This window comes from Camelus bactrianus, chromosome 19 (genome assembly GCF_048773025.1).
Source record: "Camelus bactrianus isolate YW-2024 breed Bactrian camel chromosome 19, ASM4877302v1, whole genome shotgun sequence".
Classification (NCBI taxonomy): domain Eukaryota; kingdom Metazoa; phylum Chordata; class Mammalia; order Artiodactyla; family Camelidae; genus Camelus; species Camelus bactrianus.
In genome coordinates this window covers 4,299,957-4,320,520 of record NC_133557.1, presented here as the reverse complement: position 1 = coordinate 4,320,520, position 20,564 = coordinate 4,299,957, and the positions used below count along the sequence as shown (strand labels likewise).

Here is a 20,564-nt window from a genome sequence, read left to right as displayed (position 1 = left end):
ATGTACAGGAGAAGCAAGAACACATTTTAAAGGCATAGATTAGTTGCAAATAGCCTTTGGCCAAAGGATAGATGTATGTAATAATTTAAATAAATGTATAGGGGTCCATCCCAGGGATCAGCAAACGTTTTTCTGTAAAGGGCCAGGTAGTAAATACTTTGCCTTTTGGGGTTTTCACTGTTGCAACTACTCAACTCCACCACCAGGATGAAAACAGCCACAGACAATACATAAATGAACAAGCACTCCTGTGTTGCAATAAAACTTTATTGACAAAAACAGGTATCAGGCTGGATTTAGCCCTCAGTTTGCTGAACCCTGATCAAGATGATTCTCCTCAGAATACATTATGAAAATATATATGGTTTTGATATTAAAAAAAAAAAGATTCAAAATAGAGTTGCTCCTGGGGGAAGTGAGTAGAATGGAATTAGGGAGATGCACAGTGGAGAAGGAGTCTGCACCCAACGTCTTAAGTATATGTTAAAAGAAAAAGCACTAAAGCAAAATGGCAAAATGATAACATTCTTTAAACTTGGATATGTGTTGGTTACACCATTCTCTGTATTTTCAGGTGTATTTACAGGGATATGTAGTGCTGAAAAAAGGAAAGATAATATACAGCCATTAACATATTAGAGGTAACAGGCATCGGAACCATGGGAAACAGAAATATCTGCAAGAATGAGATTTCTTCCGGAGGACTCTGTCTTTGTCTGTGTGCCCCTTGAAGCCCCAAGTTGGTTAAAAAATTAGAAGGTGTGAATTACCAATCGGGGAAGTTACTCTCTGTTCTCAGAACTAGGCACAGTTGTTAAACATCCACAACTAGATCCAAAGGTTGTGATTGAATCTGTCTCTTTACATTCATTCAAGCAAGTTTGAGTTGAATCTGTGACTTACCACTATCAAAATTCCCAGACCTTCGACCTGCGTTTGGTGACAGACCTCACCCCTCTCTCCATCTTATTTCTCCTCTAGCATCACCCTCATAGCATAGTGAAGGCCTTTACTTCGTACACTTCACTCTTTGTTTCATCATGGTCATGGAATGAATGGCACGGTGTTCAGATTCTAGAGGCAAATTTCCTGCGTTCAGATCTCAGGGGTGCCCCTCACTAGCTGTGGGACCGTATGCTAGTTATTAAATGCCTCTCTGCCTCAGCCCTCTCATTTGTAAAAATGAAGTGGTAATAACAATACATCTCACAGGGTGGTTGTGAGGGTTAAACGAGTTAATGATTTGCAAAATGCTTAGCATGATGCCTAGCCCGTAGTAAGTGCTAAATCAGTGTTTTAAACACAGATAATTAAGTAGGTGTATTTATCTTTTTTTTTTTTTACCTTGTTGATTGCATGTATTTGCCACCCTAAGATTTTCTAGGGCAAAATGACAGAAACCAAGAAACCAATGATCTAATCACAAATTGTGACTTTTATTAGCTCTAAGGATATAAATAAGCTTTATAAGTGCTTTGACACTTTGAATCCTCATCAGTCAAATGAGGCTCATAACAGTACCTGCCTCCTAGAGAATTACTGTAAGAATTAATTAAGGTTTTGGCTCAGTACATAGGAAATACTCAAATAATACAAAACTAACTTAAAATTATAGAACAATTGTTAGTAGTATTAAGCAGACACATGAATCCTGTGCCAGAAATGAGAGAATTTAAAAAGCTTTGGAAATAAAAGTGCATCACCTTTGGGACATGGTAGGAAAACCTAGCATCTCTGATGGTGTGAAGACTGGTACCTCACTCACTGCACCAGAATGGGATGAGGGAATTGCAGAAACCATCTTGCAGATGGAAGGTACAAACATGGTCACCTATGCTCCAGATGAAATTCCACAGAAGCTGATCTTTAGATTCACTATCTTTCGTTCGGGTCTCCGTTGTCCCTTTCACGAGAAAAGACTGATCCTAAGGCAGAAAATGTCACTTAAGAAGCTTCAGGATTTAAAAAGCTGGGGCTGAACCAAGCTTAGTGGCAATCATCAGAACTTTGCCTCTGAAAGTAGAAAAACAAATCCTCCAGATTAAAGAAGAAGCTGTCCTTCCAAAGCCATGCTGACTAGGACCCAGCACTGGATTTGTGAGAACACTGCCAGTGTGGGATGCAAAGCATATGTTATCCTCTCATGATGAGTCAAGTCTGCTTGAAGCTGCTCTGGTCACATCTCTGAGCCACTTTGTTCTTAATATAGCTGTAAGGGCTTTTTGCTTATTCTAAAACAAATAACCAAAATAATTTCTTTATTTGCTTGGGAAGCAAGTAGTCCAAGATTAGAATAATGCTTCCTAAACCAGGTCCCGGAGCAGCTTGCTACTCAGAGTGCTGCTCCTGGCCCAGTAGAATTCTTCAACTTTAACATGCATGAAATCTATAAAGGTTTCTTGGGGGAAAAAAAAAATCAGATTCTGAGTCAGAAGATCTGGTGTGGAGCTTAAAGTCCTCCATTTCGATCAAGCTCTGTCAGTCCTGTAAGTCCCCTGGCAACTCACAGCATGATCCCGCGTGGACCTCACTCAGGATGCAGATTTTCTGTTTACCTCCCTTTCCCCCGGCCCCTACTCAGGATCTTCACCAGTATCTGCATTTCACCAAGACCTCCAGTGACTGGTATTCACCTGAGAGTTTGAGAAGCCCTGCTCTAAAGCCTACGTGAACCAATTTCTCCGGCGTTCTGGTTGCACGTCCCCTATTTACACAATGAAGCGACTTCTGGTACCCTACAGTCCTGACATTTGTTGTCCTGCTGGTTTTGACGCTAGCAGTGCTCTGCCCATCGCTCCTCCAGTCCTTTCGCCGTTTTCACACACAACCTCTCTGTGGGCTTTCACTTCCAACAGCCGGCACCCATGTCTCTTTGCTGGCTCTTCCGTCTGGATGCTGGCACCCCCTCTGCCTGCTGTCAAGGGGAGCAGGAAGTGCGGGGGGATTTCCATCCCCTCCAGCAGCCTCTGACCAGGACTTACAGGCACAGGGATTGCCACACTCCAGCTCCCCTGCTGCTCATCAGAAAACTCAACCTTGAGGAATGGTCTGCACAAGGAGGGATTAAGCCAAAATTACCATCTTCAGGAGTTTACTCGGTATCTCAGCATTCTGCCTTCTCCTCATCCCAGACCTGCTCACCTCCCTATAAGGTTGCCAGGGAGCACTTTGTAATAAACTCATTTCTCATAAATCCTTGTATCAGGGTCTGCTTCTGGGGAACCCAAAGTAAGATACATACTGTTTTAGCTCAGTGTAATAAAGACCAGGACCAGTACCCAACCAAGAGCTGGGTTACTTCTCAAGTTCCCTTGGTCACTGCTTTAGTCCCTGAATCTTTGATTCAGCCTGGGTCAGATCTTTCTCATGTTTCAGAAGGCTGGAGGAAGTCAGTGGATTCTAAGAACTCCACACTTGGAAATTTAGATGCTCACATTCTGAGACTGTGATGAAATTGATTATGCTTTACTTTCTGAATGAATTAATTGTGCCGTGATGGTGGTGATGATCCTGCCCATCAGCTGGCTTTATCAAGGACCCATAGAAAGAGCGAGGGATCTAGAAGACCTACACTGACCCGTGCTGCAGCCACACATACCAACAACACGAGACTGCTGAGCACTTGAAAGGTTACCAGAGCAAATTAAGATGGGCTGTAAGTGCAGAATCCACACTCCATTCCAAAGATTAAGCACATAAAGAGAATATAAAATAGCTCCGTGATGTTTATGCTGACTACATGATTAATAATAACATTTTTGAAATCTTGGGGTAAATCAAATAGATTATTAAATTAGTTTCACCTGTTTATTTCTACTTTTTTTGATGTGGCTACTAGAAATTTTATTGTATGTGTAGCTCACATTCTATTTCTGTTGGACTGGATGTACTAGCTGTGTTAGCTTTCAACCTAGAAGGGCAGCTCTTCCTAATGCTTTCACTGTACCTATTTCTGGTGTGGAATTGGCCCCCAGTAAACATACAAAATGGTACATTGCCCCCAGTTATAAATACTTTTGCTAAGGTATAAAGTTGCTATTTTTCTGGAAAAGCCTAAAGTTTGCCCCTAGTCTAGAAAAGATTACACTAGCAACATAGTTTAAAAATCAGTACCAGTAAGTAAAATTTATTTTAAAGCTATTAAAATGTTATCCCAAAGCTTTTTTTTTTTTTTTTTTTTAACGTGTGTGCTTCAAGTTTGCTTCACTCACAGCTGTTCTGGGCTGTCTCTCCCAAGTCGTCCTCCAACATTCTATAGGGTCCAAGGCTCCCATATTGCTCACCTGGACTGTGACAGCTTCCTGAGTTCCCCCTGTTTGGATTCTCACCCTCAAATCTATCCTCCACGTGGCTGCCAAATAACCTCCTTAACGCCCCGTCTAGCCCTGGTTCTGCTACCTCTCACCCTTTAAAAGAAAGGCCTTCAGTGATACTATATTTTTTGCTAATTTTTCTCCAGGAAACTGGACAGACATTCAGCTTTCCATACTCTCCCCTCAGCTCTACTCCTTTTTTTTGTTGATGTTGCAACTTCCCCTCTTCTGGTTCCTATTAGGCCACCCCCCTTCCCTCTAAGTCCCGCCATGCATGCTTACCTCTGGTTCTTTTCCCAGTAGTTTTCTCTGCTTAGAGTGGCCTCCTCCCCTCCGTTCACTCTCTACCCCAAGTTCTACCTCAAATATATTGCATGATGGCATATTATCAGTGCCTTAAATCAGGAGGCAAAACACAACACAATGAAACTGCGGTAGAAATAACAAAACAAAGTGGAAAAGCTGTTGAACTAAAAAACATGATTTCACTGAGGAGAGAGCCAAGCCAACTTCATCAGATGATTACACAATTTAGCTCTCATGCCATTTTCTCTTAAAGAATTTTTTTTTAGGGGGTGGAGTTGGCCATCAGAACGTTAACTGTGCCTTCAAAATCACCCAGAATGGAACCTCAACTTTGCTTAAAGGTTTGCTGTTTTCCATTTTCTTGGAAGACAAGAGAGATCAGTAGTGAATGGTGTGAGGTAGGAATGGAGATTAGGAGAGTAGTGAGGGCTTGACAGAGCTGTCAAGGGAGGGACAGTCCTGGATATTGTATGATGTGACTGTAGCTGGTTTAGAGAGCTTCCAGAACTGTAATTAACATTTAAAGATCGCCTGGTATAGCTGCTTTGGCTTGAGTAGTAAAAGAGAAAGACACTATTTGCAGGTGTGTTGAAAATACATTTGACTATATTTTAAACTCTTATCTGTTTGTAATGCAAGAAAAATGGTTTAAAAAAAAAGTACTTGGTTATTAAAGGTGACATACCAGTTCTCTATCTGTAGGGATTTTAAAAAGCAGATAAAATTTTGTTTATGAGTAAAGACATTTCCTTAGGAAAGGAGTAAGTCACTCAGGGGTTTGAATTTAATTATGTCATTTTTACAGAAAAAAAAAAAAAGGAAAAAACCCTCAGGCATACAAATTGAACTAATTTGTCCTCTTAGTAGTCTCACTAAAAATATGAGTCTAAAGACTGTGCAGTATTTAAGCTAATGAAAGTGTGATTTACATTTTTTCAGGAATGGACAAATGAGGTTTTCAGTTTGGCAACAAACCTGCTGGCCCAGAACATGTCCAGGGACGCATTTCTGGAAAAAGCGTAAGTAGCTCTAATTTTATTGCTAAGGGTGTTGCTTCATCTGAGTCAGTTTCCTTTCTCCTTTGTGAGTCCTTTGTTTATGCTGCACTGGCTTCTCACATTGATAAACATAAATTTCCCTTTGGGACTTGTTAGAGAACTGATACGTCCACTGTTTGGAGCTGGACGTCTTCCAAGAAAGATCGCGCTTTCCTCCGAGCTGCACAATGTGTGTTACTCCCCTGAATGTCAATGCCTTTGACACACAGTAAGGAGATACTTCCAAGTCCTGGCAGCTGTGCTCAGAACCCCAAATTATTAATTTCAGAGAGCCTTCAGCCCTACATCTGCCTGTGTTGTATCAATTATTAATCTGAGGAAGAGAATGAGCAACATACGGGACTCAACTCTCTGGAGTCTAAGATCTCTGACAGATGGCACTTAAATCAATAGGCTGATGTCCTGATTTCTGCTTGGACAGACAATCACAGCAAGTGTTAGTGAGAAAAAGAAAAAGAGGACGTAGAGGAAAGAGCAGAATGGGAAGGAAAAGGAAAGAAAGCAAAACAGGATGACCCGATCGCTCTGGAATTACACAGTCTTTCTGAAATTTGTGTGACCAAGGAAAATAATGATTTCTGCCAGATGAGCAGCTAGCAAAGCTGGTTGTGTTCACTTTGGAAACTGTGGGTAATCCAGGAGGTTGAGAAGCCTTGAAATCAAAACCACAAGTGGAAACATTACTAGGTGGTCCTCTGTTTGATTTAATAACCTTTCTCTTCCCTCTTCTTCTGTAAGACATACCCATCATTCCAGACCGAAGACTTCAGCCCACATTTCTTTCATACTCTTCAATGAATTCCTTTCTACTGTTAGTCAGTTGATTACAGAGCTTCACTTAAATGCTCTTTCGTGTGATCGTCCCATTTCCTTACTTTGTCACCTTAAGAACTCCTTCTCCATGTCTCCCCACTCTCCTTTCCTTTATTCCTCTTTTTTTTTTTTAAACTGCCTTTGATCTTACCATCTTTCACCTAACAGACATTTCTAGAACATCTGTTGTGCCATACAACGTTGGCGGAAGGTGACACAGAGATAAATGTTTTACCTGAAACAGTGAAGCATCCAGTTGGCTAATCGGATCTATTGCAAACGTCCATTTCCAATAGGTGTCTCCCTGTGAATTGCTGCTATGGACATTCTAAGACATACCTTTTGGTGAACACACTGTAAGCATTTCTGGTGCAGCTGCCACCTAGGTACGGGCTTGCTGTGTCAAGCCCCAGTTGGTAGTCTGAATTCACACACCCGTCAACAGAGATTATAAGCTCGCTTGGAACTTCTGTGTACCCACAAGTCCAGAAGGAACTGACAAGATAAATGCAGTTGTATACTCACACAATGGAATACTATACAGCAACACCTTAGAGAGTGGAAGATCTACCATGAAAGCAAAACTATGGATGGATCTCAAAAGTGTAATATTGAATGAGAGAAGCCAGATGCAAAAAAGAATGTGATTCCATTTTGGAAAGTGCAAAAATAATCCGAGTTGTTTAAAGTCAGGATAATTGTTCCCTCTTGGGGGATAGGTAGGCTCTGGGATGGGGGCGTGAGAGGGGCTGCCAGGATGCTACTTAAGTGATAATATTCTTTCTTTTAATCTGAGTGCTGATTGCAGGAACTTGGATGATTTGTGAAGATTCAGCGAACTGTCCATATGCAGGAGCCCTTTTCTGTGCATTTTATTCTTCAATAAAAAGCTTTTGAAAAAATTAAGCACTTGTTTTCTGCTTTTCCAACAGCTATACTAAACTGAAGCTGCAAGTCACTCCGGAAGGACGCATTCCTCTCAAAAAGTAAGCCACGAGAGCATTTCCCATTCTTCTTCTTTTTTTTTTTTTTTTTTTTTTTTTTTCCATATCTCAAAGGTTTGAATCCATGCCATGACTCTGTTTTGTTTCTCTGCTGGTCCAAGTGGGAGCATGGAAATGCGTGGTAACCCCATCCTCCCACACAGCCCTCGTGCACATCAGTGTAGCTGGTTTTCTCATAGAGATTTCCTCGGGCCTCCCCCTTTCCTGTGGCAGCACCTTCAAGAAACACCAAAGCAGGAAGGAGGTGGTCAGGGTAGGAGGAACCTTGCTGCTCAACCCAGAGGATCATCTGAGACTCAGATCTATTTTAGGAATGGAAATTGGGCAGCCTCAGTGCCTCCATCTACCAAGATAAACTAGCCTTGAAGCAGGGATGGCAAACTCAGATGTCAACAGAAGCCAGGCAAGGAACATACATGATGAGGCAGGCCAGGAGCAGGAAGGAAAAACTGGAGAGTGAAAACCCATCCAGCGGAGACAAGGACAACTCAACTCCACTATATTCCCCGTGGGACTGGTGGACTCTGGACACTAGATTTCCTAATGTTTCAATAGAATTCATAAACCCAAATTATTATATTAAATTGTCCAATACTTAAATTATATTTTTTAAAACCAAATTACTGACCAGAGAAAGCACATCTCTAGACTGTATTCCACCACAAACCTCTACCTTTTGACTTACTACCTACAAGTGGGCTTCTGCTCATAAAAATGTTAAACAGTTGATAGCAATACCATCAATTAATGGCTTGTTCTTGATAATATTAACAACATACACCTTGAGAGTGGTGGGTTGCATCAAGGGGACAGAGTTGTCAAGGATGTTTATTTTAGTGCTTAATACAGGAGGTTACTGAGTGCAAAGTGTTTTAATTGGACCATCACCATTGTCTCAAAATATTGATTTTATATCAGACACTTTGATTTTTCAAACGCACAGATCTCTCTGAATAAATATAATGATGCTGGAACAATCAGTATCTTTTAATTCTTCAAAGGTGAATGATAATGGGGTTTGATCCAATGGCAAGTTTCTGCTGGCGGCATCTGCAAGTGCGGTCACGTGCCTTTCAGACGTGGCTCACGCCTTGTGTTTTCCCTTCACAGCATATACCGCTTGTTCTCAGCAGACCGGAAGCGAGTCGAAACTGCATTAGAGGCTTGTAGTCTTCCATCTTCAAGGGTGAGCATGTTGCCTTCCTAAAACTAGCACCACTAAATAGTCTTGAATGATCATACTAAAACATAAGTTGCCTCCATATTACCCAAACATTTTTAAATTAAGACGTCCATAGGACTTATTTGTTAATATTTATAGTATATGAGGGGGTTCACTGTAATTATATTTTCTTTTACTCCCATAACCCCAATATTTTCAGTTAGAAAGAACTTTGCTCTTTATTAAAAAAAATAACTATCTAATATAAAAAATATTGGCCCCCCAAATATTAATGTTATCAAGAATTTAAACTTCTCATTAATAGTAAATCCTTTCTTGATGTTCCTTGAGATATTAGCTAGTGATGATGGATTATGATTAGGAAGATTTTAAAATATTAATTTCATCTTATTCCACCTTTCTTCAATGTCTAAGTTTAAGATTTATGAGTTAATCAGCAATTAGAATGGTAGTACATCCTTATAAATAAATGTATTTACATATTATAAATAAATGTATTTACATATTATAAATAAATATATTTACATATAGTGCTCAAAAAGCTTTTGCTGAGAAGGGTGCAGGATCAAGACAGTTTGGAAGCTGCAAGTAGGTGAGAGGACCAGCATGTAACATGCTTTGATTTTTTTATGCCCGATGCGTTCGAGGCACTCGATGTACATTAACTACCTAGAATAAAGTAATTTGCCTTTATTTCAGTGCCTTTCTACATACCTGACTCTAAAATGATCTAGTACCATTGTTTCTTGGGTAAATGGGTCTATTGCATAAAACTTTTTTCTTGTGCTATATGCAGACCTCTCCTTTCTACTACAAATCATTTTCATCCTAGTATCTAAGTAACAACTAAGCAAGAATAATACTTAAACCCAAAGAAGAACCTCTGAGCCTCTTGAAACGTGAGTGAAGTTGAGAAGCCATTCTGAAACTCACGATTAAGTTATGAAGAGTGTTGAGGGCTGTTGCATCAATTGTATCAGCCAGTGCTTCTTGTAAATATTTTTCAAAGAGATGAAATTTATTAACGACCTTGGTAGGCACCAGAAAAGGAAAAGTAAAATAAAAAAGGGTGTCTCTCCACTATCGGTTTCTTGCTGTCTGTGGGGAAAGTGGCTGGTGCTGTAGGCACCGGGCAGAGCTGTGGAAAGGCTCCCCAAACGTTTTACCTTTAGCTTTAATAAGCCAAAGACAATGATCTGACTTGCTCATTATTGCTCTTTGCTTTGATGCTCTGGAGTAGGAAAGACATTAACCGTTAAGGTTTTGTCGTTGACTCAACAAATATTTCGTGAGTTCTTACTACATGCCCCCCGGCACTGAGAATATAGAAGTGAACAAAATGCAATCCCTGAATTCTAGGACGGTAGAGTCTCTGGGATGCTAACCAAACACATGACCGACACATTGTCAATGGGGGGGGGGGGGAAGCCATGAACTGAAGGAATGGAGCCCTGCCATCGACAATAAGGGACCTTCATTCCAGAAAAAGAAAACAAAGTGTGCAAAACCCTGAGGCTGGAAAGAAATTACCGATTTGAGTAACTGAAAAAAGGACCACTGCATTTAAGCTTGAAAAGAAAGCGTGAGACATGAATTTAAAAAGACGTGCGAAGAATTGTTTTTCTTTACAGTTGCCTCTGATTTTACCTTTACTGGAAAACATCTTGTGAATAAAAAATGATAAAAAATGTTAACTTATTCTTGTAAATCTAGCTCAGGGAAAGAAGGAATAGAAAAATGAAGCTGAGTACAAAATCAAATCCATAAATCAGTTCTCTGTAAATTGCAATTTTCTAAACAATTGGATTCTGACAATTCAGTCAATAACTATAAATTGAGTGTTTTACAGTCTGCTATGTCTATTACAGGTTCACACTTTCAGGCCAATGTCAACAGGAGACATTTTAAAAGGAAAATGAGATTCAAATTACAGGAGTTATGTTTAAATTGAAAAAAAATATTTTTAGTAAATTAAATGTTATGACAATTTTCTGAAAACAAATTGGAGATTTTTTTTTAAAGAAATATAATCAACCTCAATCATAAAGTTTTGAAAGCTCATTATTTATAATAAAGTAGACTTTACTTGGAGGATTGGCAGAATTGGAATGGCGTAAAAAGATCTAAAAATCCAAAGACAGTTTCAGAGCTAAGAAATAAATGTTTCCTTGAACTGACTATGTTTTAAACTATGTTGTTGTAATTTTATAACTACAGAACAGTAGCTCTAGAAAAGATCCACTAATTAGAGAAAAAAAGATTCTGGATATACTGACAAGAGGTGTTTTAAACACTCCGCAGAAGAGGAGGCTACATAAATGGTAGATAGCACTTATCTGGGAGCCTCATATAGCCAGAGGTTGTTCAAACTAGATTTAATTGTGTTCTGTAAATAGATATGTTACCAGAAACACAGTGGATATCCTGTTGAGATTTTTTAAACATTATCTTTGTGCACATTGTTAGGGATAATTAATGCACTTGAACTTGTATCCTGACCGACAGGATCCATTGAAATAACACATTCTTTAAAGGGATACTCTTTAAGAGATTTCAGTTGCTTGCCAAAGTTGCCTTAATTGTTAAAAAGCAGCACTGGGTCTAAAAAGAGAGACATAGCATTTACTGTCTTCTATTAATAATCCAAATGTATTTCCCAGTGAGAACTTTGAAGAACTTTCCATGTTCAGAAAGCTACCACTTTATCCACAAACATTCTGAGAACAGAAAACAGTTTACTTGGACCAAATTCCCTTTGATTCAAGCTTATTAACTTGAAAAAAAAAAAAAAAACTCAGTGACATTAGGAATTGTATTAGTCTCGGCATAGCACCAGCCTCGTAACAAAGAAGACAGGAATAAATCCATGTGTTTGTTTTAAATAGTAATCTTTGCAGTAGTTATCAAGATGCATGTAGTACCAAAGAAAACAGATTATTTTGGATTTAAAGAATACCATAAATTTTACTAGAGAATACTATGAATAAAATTCACAAAAGAACTTCCCCCTAGATAACTGTAATACGCTTCCTTTCTCCTATGCCGTATCCCCAGAATGCAAAGCAGAAATACAGTTATTTATTCAGCTCTGATTCTCAGGTCACTAATATCAAAATTCCATTTTAGAACCACATTAAGTCTTCGGTTCCCTATCAGTGGTTTACTTGTAGTTATTTCATGTACTCTCTGGCTAACTCAACTTTTGATTTATAGCTTTAAAACAAAAATATTGAGAATAGGTTGAAACCATGAATTTACTGGGAAATACTGCATTGATTTGTCAAGATAAAATATGTGAACTCTTTATTCATTTGAGTCCACTGAATTAAATTAATATGTTTTTGAATAACATGTTTCTGAATGTTAAATACCTGTTTATTATGGAATTATTTTTCAAAGCCTACAAATGTACAAAGGAGAAAATACAAACCATATCCTAAAACGAATGTGAAATTTAGTTTTCTGGATTACAGTGTGAGTTATGGAATCAAATGACCTCGATCCAAAACACAGCAAACTACCCCACCCCTCAACTTGAGACCTCAGACAGGTTTTGTAACCTCCCATCTCCCTCTCTAAAAGGGGTCACTAACCGTGCCAACCTCATGGAGCTGACATGGGCTTAAATGAAAACATTCATGTAAAGCTCATAGAATCATATGCTTGGCATACAGTAGGTGCTCAATAAATATTATTATTGTCCTCTCAGTATTTGTATCCTCTCAGTATTTGCATATATATGTGAGAGTTATTTTTTATTTTTTCTTTTTAATTTGCCATATTGAATACATCATAACCAAGTCTATGGAATCTGGAAAAGCAAATGCCACCAGTTTTTTAAAATCTTTTCCCTTTTGAGATTCTTTGTATCCAAGCATAGAATTGAAGCAACTTCATTTTTAAAGTTTGGAAATTCTTTATAGTTTCTGGAATAAATGAGCATGATTTAGACTGTATCGGCCTTCTTAGTTGTCCCTCCAAAAAATGTCAGTAGCAATGGCGACAGATAATCACTGACAGTCTGTCTTGTATTGGAGGCAAGATGTGGTGAACCATGACCTGAAGACCTACGGCCTGGTCCCGTACTGTGTGTTCACCTAACACTGACTTGGTGTATATTATATTCCGGGCATCAGTCTGGGGAATTAGAATGGAGAATTAAATAAGACATAGTCATTTTACTCAGAAACACACAGTCTAGTAGACCATCAGAAGTACAAAAAAAAAAAAAAAAAAGGAAACACTGTGTGATGGATGCTCTAAGGAAAGTATATAAAGTTGGATTGTACACACAAAAGAAGAATGTTTCACCCGTACCTGGATTGGTTAGGAAGGGTTCACAGAGGAGTATTTGAACATTGGGAACATGATCGTTAAGAATATCTGACCCTGGGCTTCCTCCTACTCAAACACGACAAAATGAATCAGTTCTATCCACTTCATCAAATCATGAGATTCAGGAAAAGAAAATATGTGAATGAGCTTTTTGATTTTAGTCCTACTTAAAACGTAAGGACCTAGTAATTGCTCATGGCTTTTCCCTATATGTCTCCCACACACTCCTTCATTTTAGCTTTCAGTGATGCTTGTTTTAACTTATTTCTCAAAAGTATTTTTTCTTCCATTTTCACCCACTGACCCCCAAAGGGTGTCCTCTTTGGACAAATTGGGTAAGAGAAAAATAAAGCTGTGTTGAAATATTTTCCATTTTCTATGTGCTAGCATCCAACTGGTAATGAAAATAACACTGTGTTTATTCAGATTGTCTCATCAATTTGTCCTCTTTAATAGGAAGTTCTTTTTTTTTTCAATTTCAAAACTTTTAAATTTTACTTCATTTTATAAGAATTTGTAGAAATTATAAAGGTTACTTTCAATATACAGCTATTATAAAATTTTTATATTCCCCTGCCACTGGCAGCCACTAGTTTGTTATCTGTATCCATGAGTCTGCTTCTTTTTTGTTATATTCACAAGTTTGTTGTATTTTTTAGATTCCATATATAAGTGATAACATATAGTATTTATCTTTCTCTGTCTGACTTATTTCATTTAGCTTAATGCCCTCCAAGCGCATCCATGTTGCTGCAAATGGCAACATTTTTTCTTCTTTATGGCTGAGTAGTATTCCTCTGTGTGTGTATGTGTGTGTGTGTGTGTGTGTATTCATTCCACAGCTTCTTTATTTATTCATCTGTCGATGGACATTTAGTTTGCTTCCACATCTTGGCAATTTAAATAATGCTTCTGTGAACATTGGGGTGCATGTATCTTTTCAAATTGGTGTTTTTGTTTTTGTTTATTTTTCAGATATATACCCAGGAGTGGAATTGCTGGTAGTTCTAGTTTTAGTTTTTTGAGAAACCTCCATACTGTTTTCCACAGTGGCCGCACCAATTTTTATTCCCACTAACAGTGTACAAGGGTTGCCTTTTTCCCACATCCTCGCCAACATTTGTTACGTGTGTTCTTTTTGATGATAGTAGTTTTGACAGGTGTGAGATGATATCTCATGGTTTTGATCTGCATTTCCTTGGTGATTAATGTTGATCATCTTTTCATGTGCCTATTGGCCATGTGCATTTCCTTTTTAGAAAAATGTCTATTCAGTTCCTCTGCCCATTTAAAATTGGGTTATTTGTTTTTTTGATGTTGAGTTGTATGAGCTGTTTATCTATGTTGGATATTAACCCCTTATTGGTCATATCATTTGTAAATATTTTCTCCCATTCAGTTGGTTGTAGTAGGAAGTTCTAATTCATAGCTAGTAAATAAAAAAATGGTTAGAGTTTTAGTAAAGTATATTATCCTATGAAATTACGTGTATAGTATCTTATGTAGATGACTTTCCTTGAATCTGACATTCTATGGGAAGCATACTTGCTTCCATTTTTTTCAAAAATTACTCTTACTCACTGAATAATATTTATTGTGGGCTTGCTATATGTTACAGAGATTGAGCAGTTAACAAGCAACACACAAGGCCTAGCTTGTGTCGATCTGCAGGTTAATAAGTAATACAGGGAACTGTGCAGCTAGGAGCACAATACAGTTAAATAAGTATTGAAATACGAGACAAGCATGGTGTGATGGTAGCACAGAATGGAAGATAAAGCTCAGTCTAGGAGGAAGAGATTTTAAGCTCAGATAAGAAGGGAGAAAAAAAGAGGTCAGTAAGAGAACAAAGACAATGATTGATATCCTTAGGTAAAATCTGTTTATGTGCCTCCTGGGTGAGGCTGGAGGGGAGATGGGGAGTGGAGTGAGCTCTAAATAGTAACTAAATAGGGAGGATGGGAGAACACATTTGGGGTTCATAAACTCCAGTGGTGCCTGATGCTTGAGTTGGCCAACAGAGCCACGAAGTATTTTCTTGAGATTTATTTTTAAATCTCTCTTCCCTGTATCTCTCAGCCAAAGAGGAGGCTAGAGAGGCTCATTTCAGGCTATTTTCCAAACTACTTAAGAGAGACATGGGTGTCTAACTCAGAGTGAGGGTAGCACTAAAACAATGTGCATTCTCCAGCCGAAAGGATTTCTTTCATTTTGTGAATTAAATGGAATTTGGGGAACTTGTTTACAGGTGATGCTCGTCCCCATTTTATGAGTGGCAAAACACCATGAAACAATTCATGGGAAGTTCCCATTGTTCTTGGATTTGGCCACTTGTGCTCATGATTTCAAAGTCGGTGTTTAGGTAACAAAGTTTAATGACATGCTGCATCTTGCTGTAGATACATGATACAGATACTATTTGGTTGTCTCAAAAATCTGTTTTGCAAAATAGAGGTGTTTTTTCTTGCTTTCTAAATTGATTTAGCAAAGAAAATATTATTTTATTTGTTCATTCCACAAATCTGGGACTCCTGCTGTTTGCCAAGTGATGAACTAAGGTTTCTTATCTGCTAGCAAACAGTGTACAGTTTCAGACAGTATTTTTTAGATATTTCTATAATGGTACATTTTTAAAACCTTTGAATATGGTAAAAGGAAGGGTGTTCTCTTTGGTTTAAGGGCTTGAAAATAAAAATAATCATATAAACACATACCTGAAATGGGAAAAACGGGATGAAGAATGTCCTTCCTGTTAACAAAAGGCTTGAATACATGCTTCCGGTTTCCATAGCAGCCCGAATAAACAGAAAAACAAGCCATAGAAGTTACTTTTTGTATCAGTGACTTGCTTCCCAAACAATAGGACCAAGAGGAGTCAGTGACAATCATAACTGATATCCTATTTAAGAAAAGTGTTTTGCAATTTTTCAGATTATTTAAACCAGAAGGAACATTGCTTGAAAAAAAAAAGATACAAAATTGGAATTTATGTTTTCATTTTGAAAATATCTTTCTCCAGCTTCTTTAAAAAAAAACATTCTGAAGTCACATAAACACATGAATGATTTGAATGTTCTTCATGCTGCTGATTCGTATACTTAAAAATGGTCTATTTACATTATGTCTATTTTATTACAATTAAAAATGAGAGTAAAGTCACACAAAAAAGCAACCTAAAAAAAAAAAAATCTGCTAAACAGTCCCTGTTTTCACTAGGTCTAATTTACTTTAGTAAATGTACTTAAGAAATTGCCTTAACATCCCTTTAGAGGGAAAAAAAAACCTCTTACGCTTAAAATATAATGAAAAAGCAACAGAAAATAAGGCTTTTGATACCTCCACGCCAGTGTCCAAGTGAACTCTACAGCTGGCCTCATAGAGGTCTTCTGAATGTTTACTGTGACCTTCTAGAAGAAAGAAAAGAGGGAGGAAAGAGGGAGGAGGAAAGAAGAAAGAGAGAAAAATAAGGAGGGAGGAAGATAGTGAAGAAGAAGGTAATTTACCGTCTTGTTTTATTCCCCAGAATGATTCGATACCTCAAGAAGATTTCACTCCAGAAGTGTACAGAGTTTTCCTGAACAACCTGTGTCCTCGACCTGAAATTGATAACATCTTTTCCGAATTGTAAGAGAACACATTTTTAACCCACTTGTTCCAGCTTGTACTGTGGCCACTCAGGGTGGCTAGGGCAGGATTTCGAACAGTAAAGGGAGATGGAAAAACCTCTTTGCACATGATGAATAGCAGCAGTGCTTCTGTATAATTGGCTGGGGACAATCACACATCCCTCCCCCTGAGGTGCAGCCATTGCTTTTAATGATTGAAGTCTGCTATGATTTGTTGCAGGGTGCAGTTGTTTTAGCATCTTCAGGGGGCTCTGTGTGATTTGAAGATTGTGTCTAGAACAAAGAGGCACCTGGGCTTACTTAGTGAAGATAGACTCATGTTGCAGAGAGAAGGCTGAACCAAGACCCCTCTGAACCATTTTACCTCTCCGCTTTTCATTAATGAAAGGAGAAGTTTGGATTACTGAGAACCCTCCCAACTGAAAATTATTTGCTTTTATGTTAGAAGTTATATGGGCAATAATTTTTTTTTCCAAATAAATGAAAAAAAAAAAAAAGAAAAGAAAAGAAACTAATGAAAACACCAAGGCAAATATCGGGAAGTAGCCATGTACCTTTCTTGATATACTAAAATCTACATGATGAAAGATCAATCCATAATTGATAAGCTGAATAAAGATTCCTTCATATGAAAGACAAGCAAACAGTGCTGCTGAGAGTGACATCGGATATACTCACTTGGCCACGTGGATTGTCATCAACTAGTTATTGAACATCTGCAATATTTGTACCATTGAACTTGTCTTTGGTTGTCAACAGGATTGAAATGGCAAGTTTAAATCACCCTACATTGCAGACTCCTGTTAAAGCATAATTTTAATGAAAAGAAAAAAATGTACCCAAACATATAGTTTATTTTTTAGTAATGAGTGATAAATACATCTTTAGATGATTAAGTGGAATTTGAGAATTTGATAACTAAACTAGAAGCATAGTGTTTTGACTAATCAGAAAAAAAACAGTCTGTACCTCTGTGTTCCACTTAAGAGTGGTGGTGCATCTTTGCACACAAGATGCAGTGTTTTCCTACTGTGATTTTCGTATGCATTTGGTTTGGTTCAAGGGCATTGAGATCAATGGCAGTGACTGCAAAAGATGTTTGTATCCCATGGAGACAGGGCAGTTGTAATGGACAATATTTTTAGGGCAAGATAGGAGTTTCAGTTACACACTTGTGCCCGGTATAGCAGAATTTTGTTTCTGTGTAGCCAAACGCAAATATATGAATGAGACTTGGTGGACAAACATTCTAATTTCTTGGGTTTTCATTGTTTTTAGTGGTGCCAAAAGCAAACCATACCTTACGGTTGATCAGATGATGGATTTTATCAACCTTAAGCAGCGAGATCCCCGGCTAAATGAGATACTTTACCCACCTTTAAAGCAAGAGCAAGTCCAAGTGTTGATTGAGAAGTATGAACCCAATAACAGCCTCGCCAGAAAAGGTCAGTGGTCAGTCCACCTCGTCCCACACCAGAGGGAAGCTCTTGTTTCTAATTGTGAATGGGCCACCCCTGATAGTTAAGGGACGTCAAGGATTGTTTAAGGCAGTTGCCCATATTTGTATGCCTGCTTTTCTTTCTAACTTAAATCACTGGTGGCTTAACCAACAGATTTTTTTTTTTAAACTTTGTTTAGTATGTTATGTTTTTGCTGTTTTTATGTGTACGTATGGGTATAACATAGCTTTTTAAATCTAATTATTTATCTTGTTTGTCTAATCATTTGTTTTGTTTTTAATTTACCCAGTGACTGAATGCATCTTTTTTCAGACAGGAAATTCACTATCTTAAAGGTTGCCCTTTTGGGTCTATTTCTAGTTCTGTGACATGACCCACAGCTTTTTCTAAATCTCTAAACTTAAAGAGAATATTCAGTCCATTAAACCCTTAGCTTATTCTAGTTTGCACTATTGATGAACTTTTCAACTTGAAAAAAAATATTATAAACTTCGGCCTTTTTAGAAAAAAAGTCAGTGTTTGTAGAAAAAAATCATGTCTAAAAATTGATATCAGAGGGACAGCACTAAATTCCCTGGAAGTTAGTGAGATATTCATAGTTCTGGTTCTGGAGAAATGACATGCCAAAATGAGATCATGAAGATTTAATTGCTGGGAGTTTTCAATTTTATGTGGCATCATTGTCTTCGAACAGGGTCAAAAAGCTGTTCCTTTACCACTAAGACTAAGTTTCATCTGGATTGAAATACCTTCACAGAGAAAATGAGTGTGTTAACACCGATGTTATTGTAAATTGCCTAGAAATTCCATAGGGAGGAGATAAAGGGCAATTAACCAACGATTAAGAAGAAATAAATTGCACGTTAATATGTAGGCAATTTATAACAAATAGCTCTAGCAAGCTTATGATCATTAATAAGAATGGTTATCATAACAGTAGCTTAAAATTTTTTTTCTATTGTATTTTCCTGCAGCTGGTCCTCTAAATGAGAAATGAAAGTATTAAGTATCAAAGTGGAATCTTATCCTTAAGATTATTATTGCTATTACTGTTATTATTTGGGAATTTATAGATGAATTTTTTTTAGGTTTTGGTTCTATTATTTTTCATATTTTAGTTTTAGTTTTAGTTTCTTCATCACGCACTTTGTCTGTGTTGTGGTCATCATTCTTATTGTTGCCAAGGTCAAAGGAAACTGACCCAATACACATTGGTACACATTGGTGTTGCCAGGCCTGTCCCTCCAGCCTCCTCAGAGCTGACTCCCTTTTTTCCCTGGTGCCTCAGAGATAGGATTTCTCCTTACCGTTAAGCAGGGAGCAACTCCTTGGAGATTTTGCCCAGATAGCTTGACAGTTTCCTTCTGAAATCCACCAAAAATTAACACTGTGTTTTACCAAATCCAACAAGACTTCTGAAAACAGTTTGCTTAGAACTTCAGGAAAACAAAAAGCTTTTGTGAAACCAATGAGGCACTTCAAAACCTAAGCTCCACCCTTTTCTCCTCCCTTCACACCACACTGCTAATGGTCCATGCTTCCTCTGCTGTGTGATGCCCCCGGTACATCACACTCTGCTGATGCGGACAAAGTAGAAGATACAAAGGAAAATATTACAGTAGGTTATTGTAAAACTCCATCATCTTGGAAGAACCAATTTTGATTCTCATGGAAATTATGACACTATCACTTGGCATTTGCAAGGGTATTCAGTGCCATCTTGTAACTGTACTAGGTATGACTTCTGTAATCACCACCAATGCACAAAATTCAGGTATATTTAATATAGCAACTTAATTTAGTTTTCTACAGTTTGATATGATACTGATCATGAAGCCTCTGTGTCAGTCCTATGTGATTTTTTTAAATCACCGTGTTCATTTCTCAACCCTAGAACTCCAGTAAGAAGATGAACTTGAGATGTCTCACACCAAGTTATTTTGTTTGCTACTTTGGCTCTGTTTACGTGAACAGAGAAGATTAGAGAGAATTGTTTTATTCTATGAACTGTTGTTTCATAGTCCAAAGTAACAATTTTGAAATCTTTATTTGTAGGAATAAAAAATTGTTAAGTTAGACCTCAGTTCTTTAGTAACCAAGAGTTTGAAATATTTTTTTCCCAAAATGAAAGTCATGTTTTTATTTGATTTTACAGTTCATAATACTTGATATTTGACTTTAAGATCTTTTCAGGAACTCCATTTTGTGTCCAACAAAGTACAGTTTTAAGAAAGTATTTGTTATATAGCTCTAATAGGATGACTGATGTGCAAGAAAATTAGCTCTCATTTATAATGTGACTTTCATAATGTACATTATCATTTTGCAAAGAAGCAGACCAAGGCTTTGTGGTTAAATGACTGACCTAAGATCTCATGCCAAGATGCTGTTCGAGAAAGCAGAGTTTTTCACTTTTAGTCAACTCGTTAATATGTTTTGATCAATAGACACATAAGAAAATAAATA

The 20,564-nt window shown here is 37.7% G+C and overlaps 1 protein-coding gene across 9 annotated transcripts in view; it reads left to right on the top strand.

Moving 5' to 3' along the window:
- The window catches only part of PLCB1 (phospholipase C beta 1), a 648,142-nt gene that overhangs the window by 425,468 nt on the left and 202,110 nt on the right, over positions 1–20,564 (top strand). For 8 of the 9 annotated variants that reach the window (XR_012500533.1, XM_074346936.1, XM_074346933.1 and 5 more), the window contains 5 exons: positions 5,559–5,638; positions 7,423–7,476; positions 8,605–8,680; positions 16,536–16,636; positions 17,917–18,083. Coding sequence is in view for 8 of the 9 variants with exons in the window: in XM_074346936.1 (XP_074203037.1) it covers positions 5,559–5,638; positions 7,423–7,476; positions 8,605–8,680; positions 16,536–16,636; positions 17,917–18,083 (478 nt within the window). In the remaining variant the exon portion in view is untranslated. Of the gene's footprint in view, positions 1–4,911; positions 4,961–5,558; positions 5,639–7,422; positions 7,477–8,604; positions 8,681–16,535; positions 16,637–17,916; positions 18,084–20,564 lie in introns of those variants that run through there. The other variant, XM_074346940.1, reaches the window with a different exon arrangement.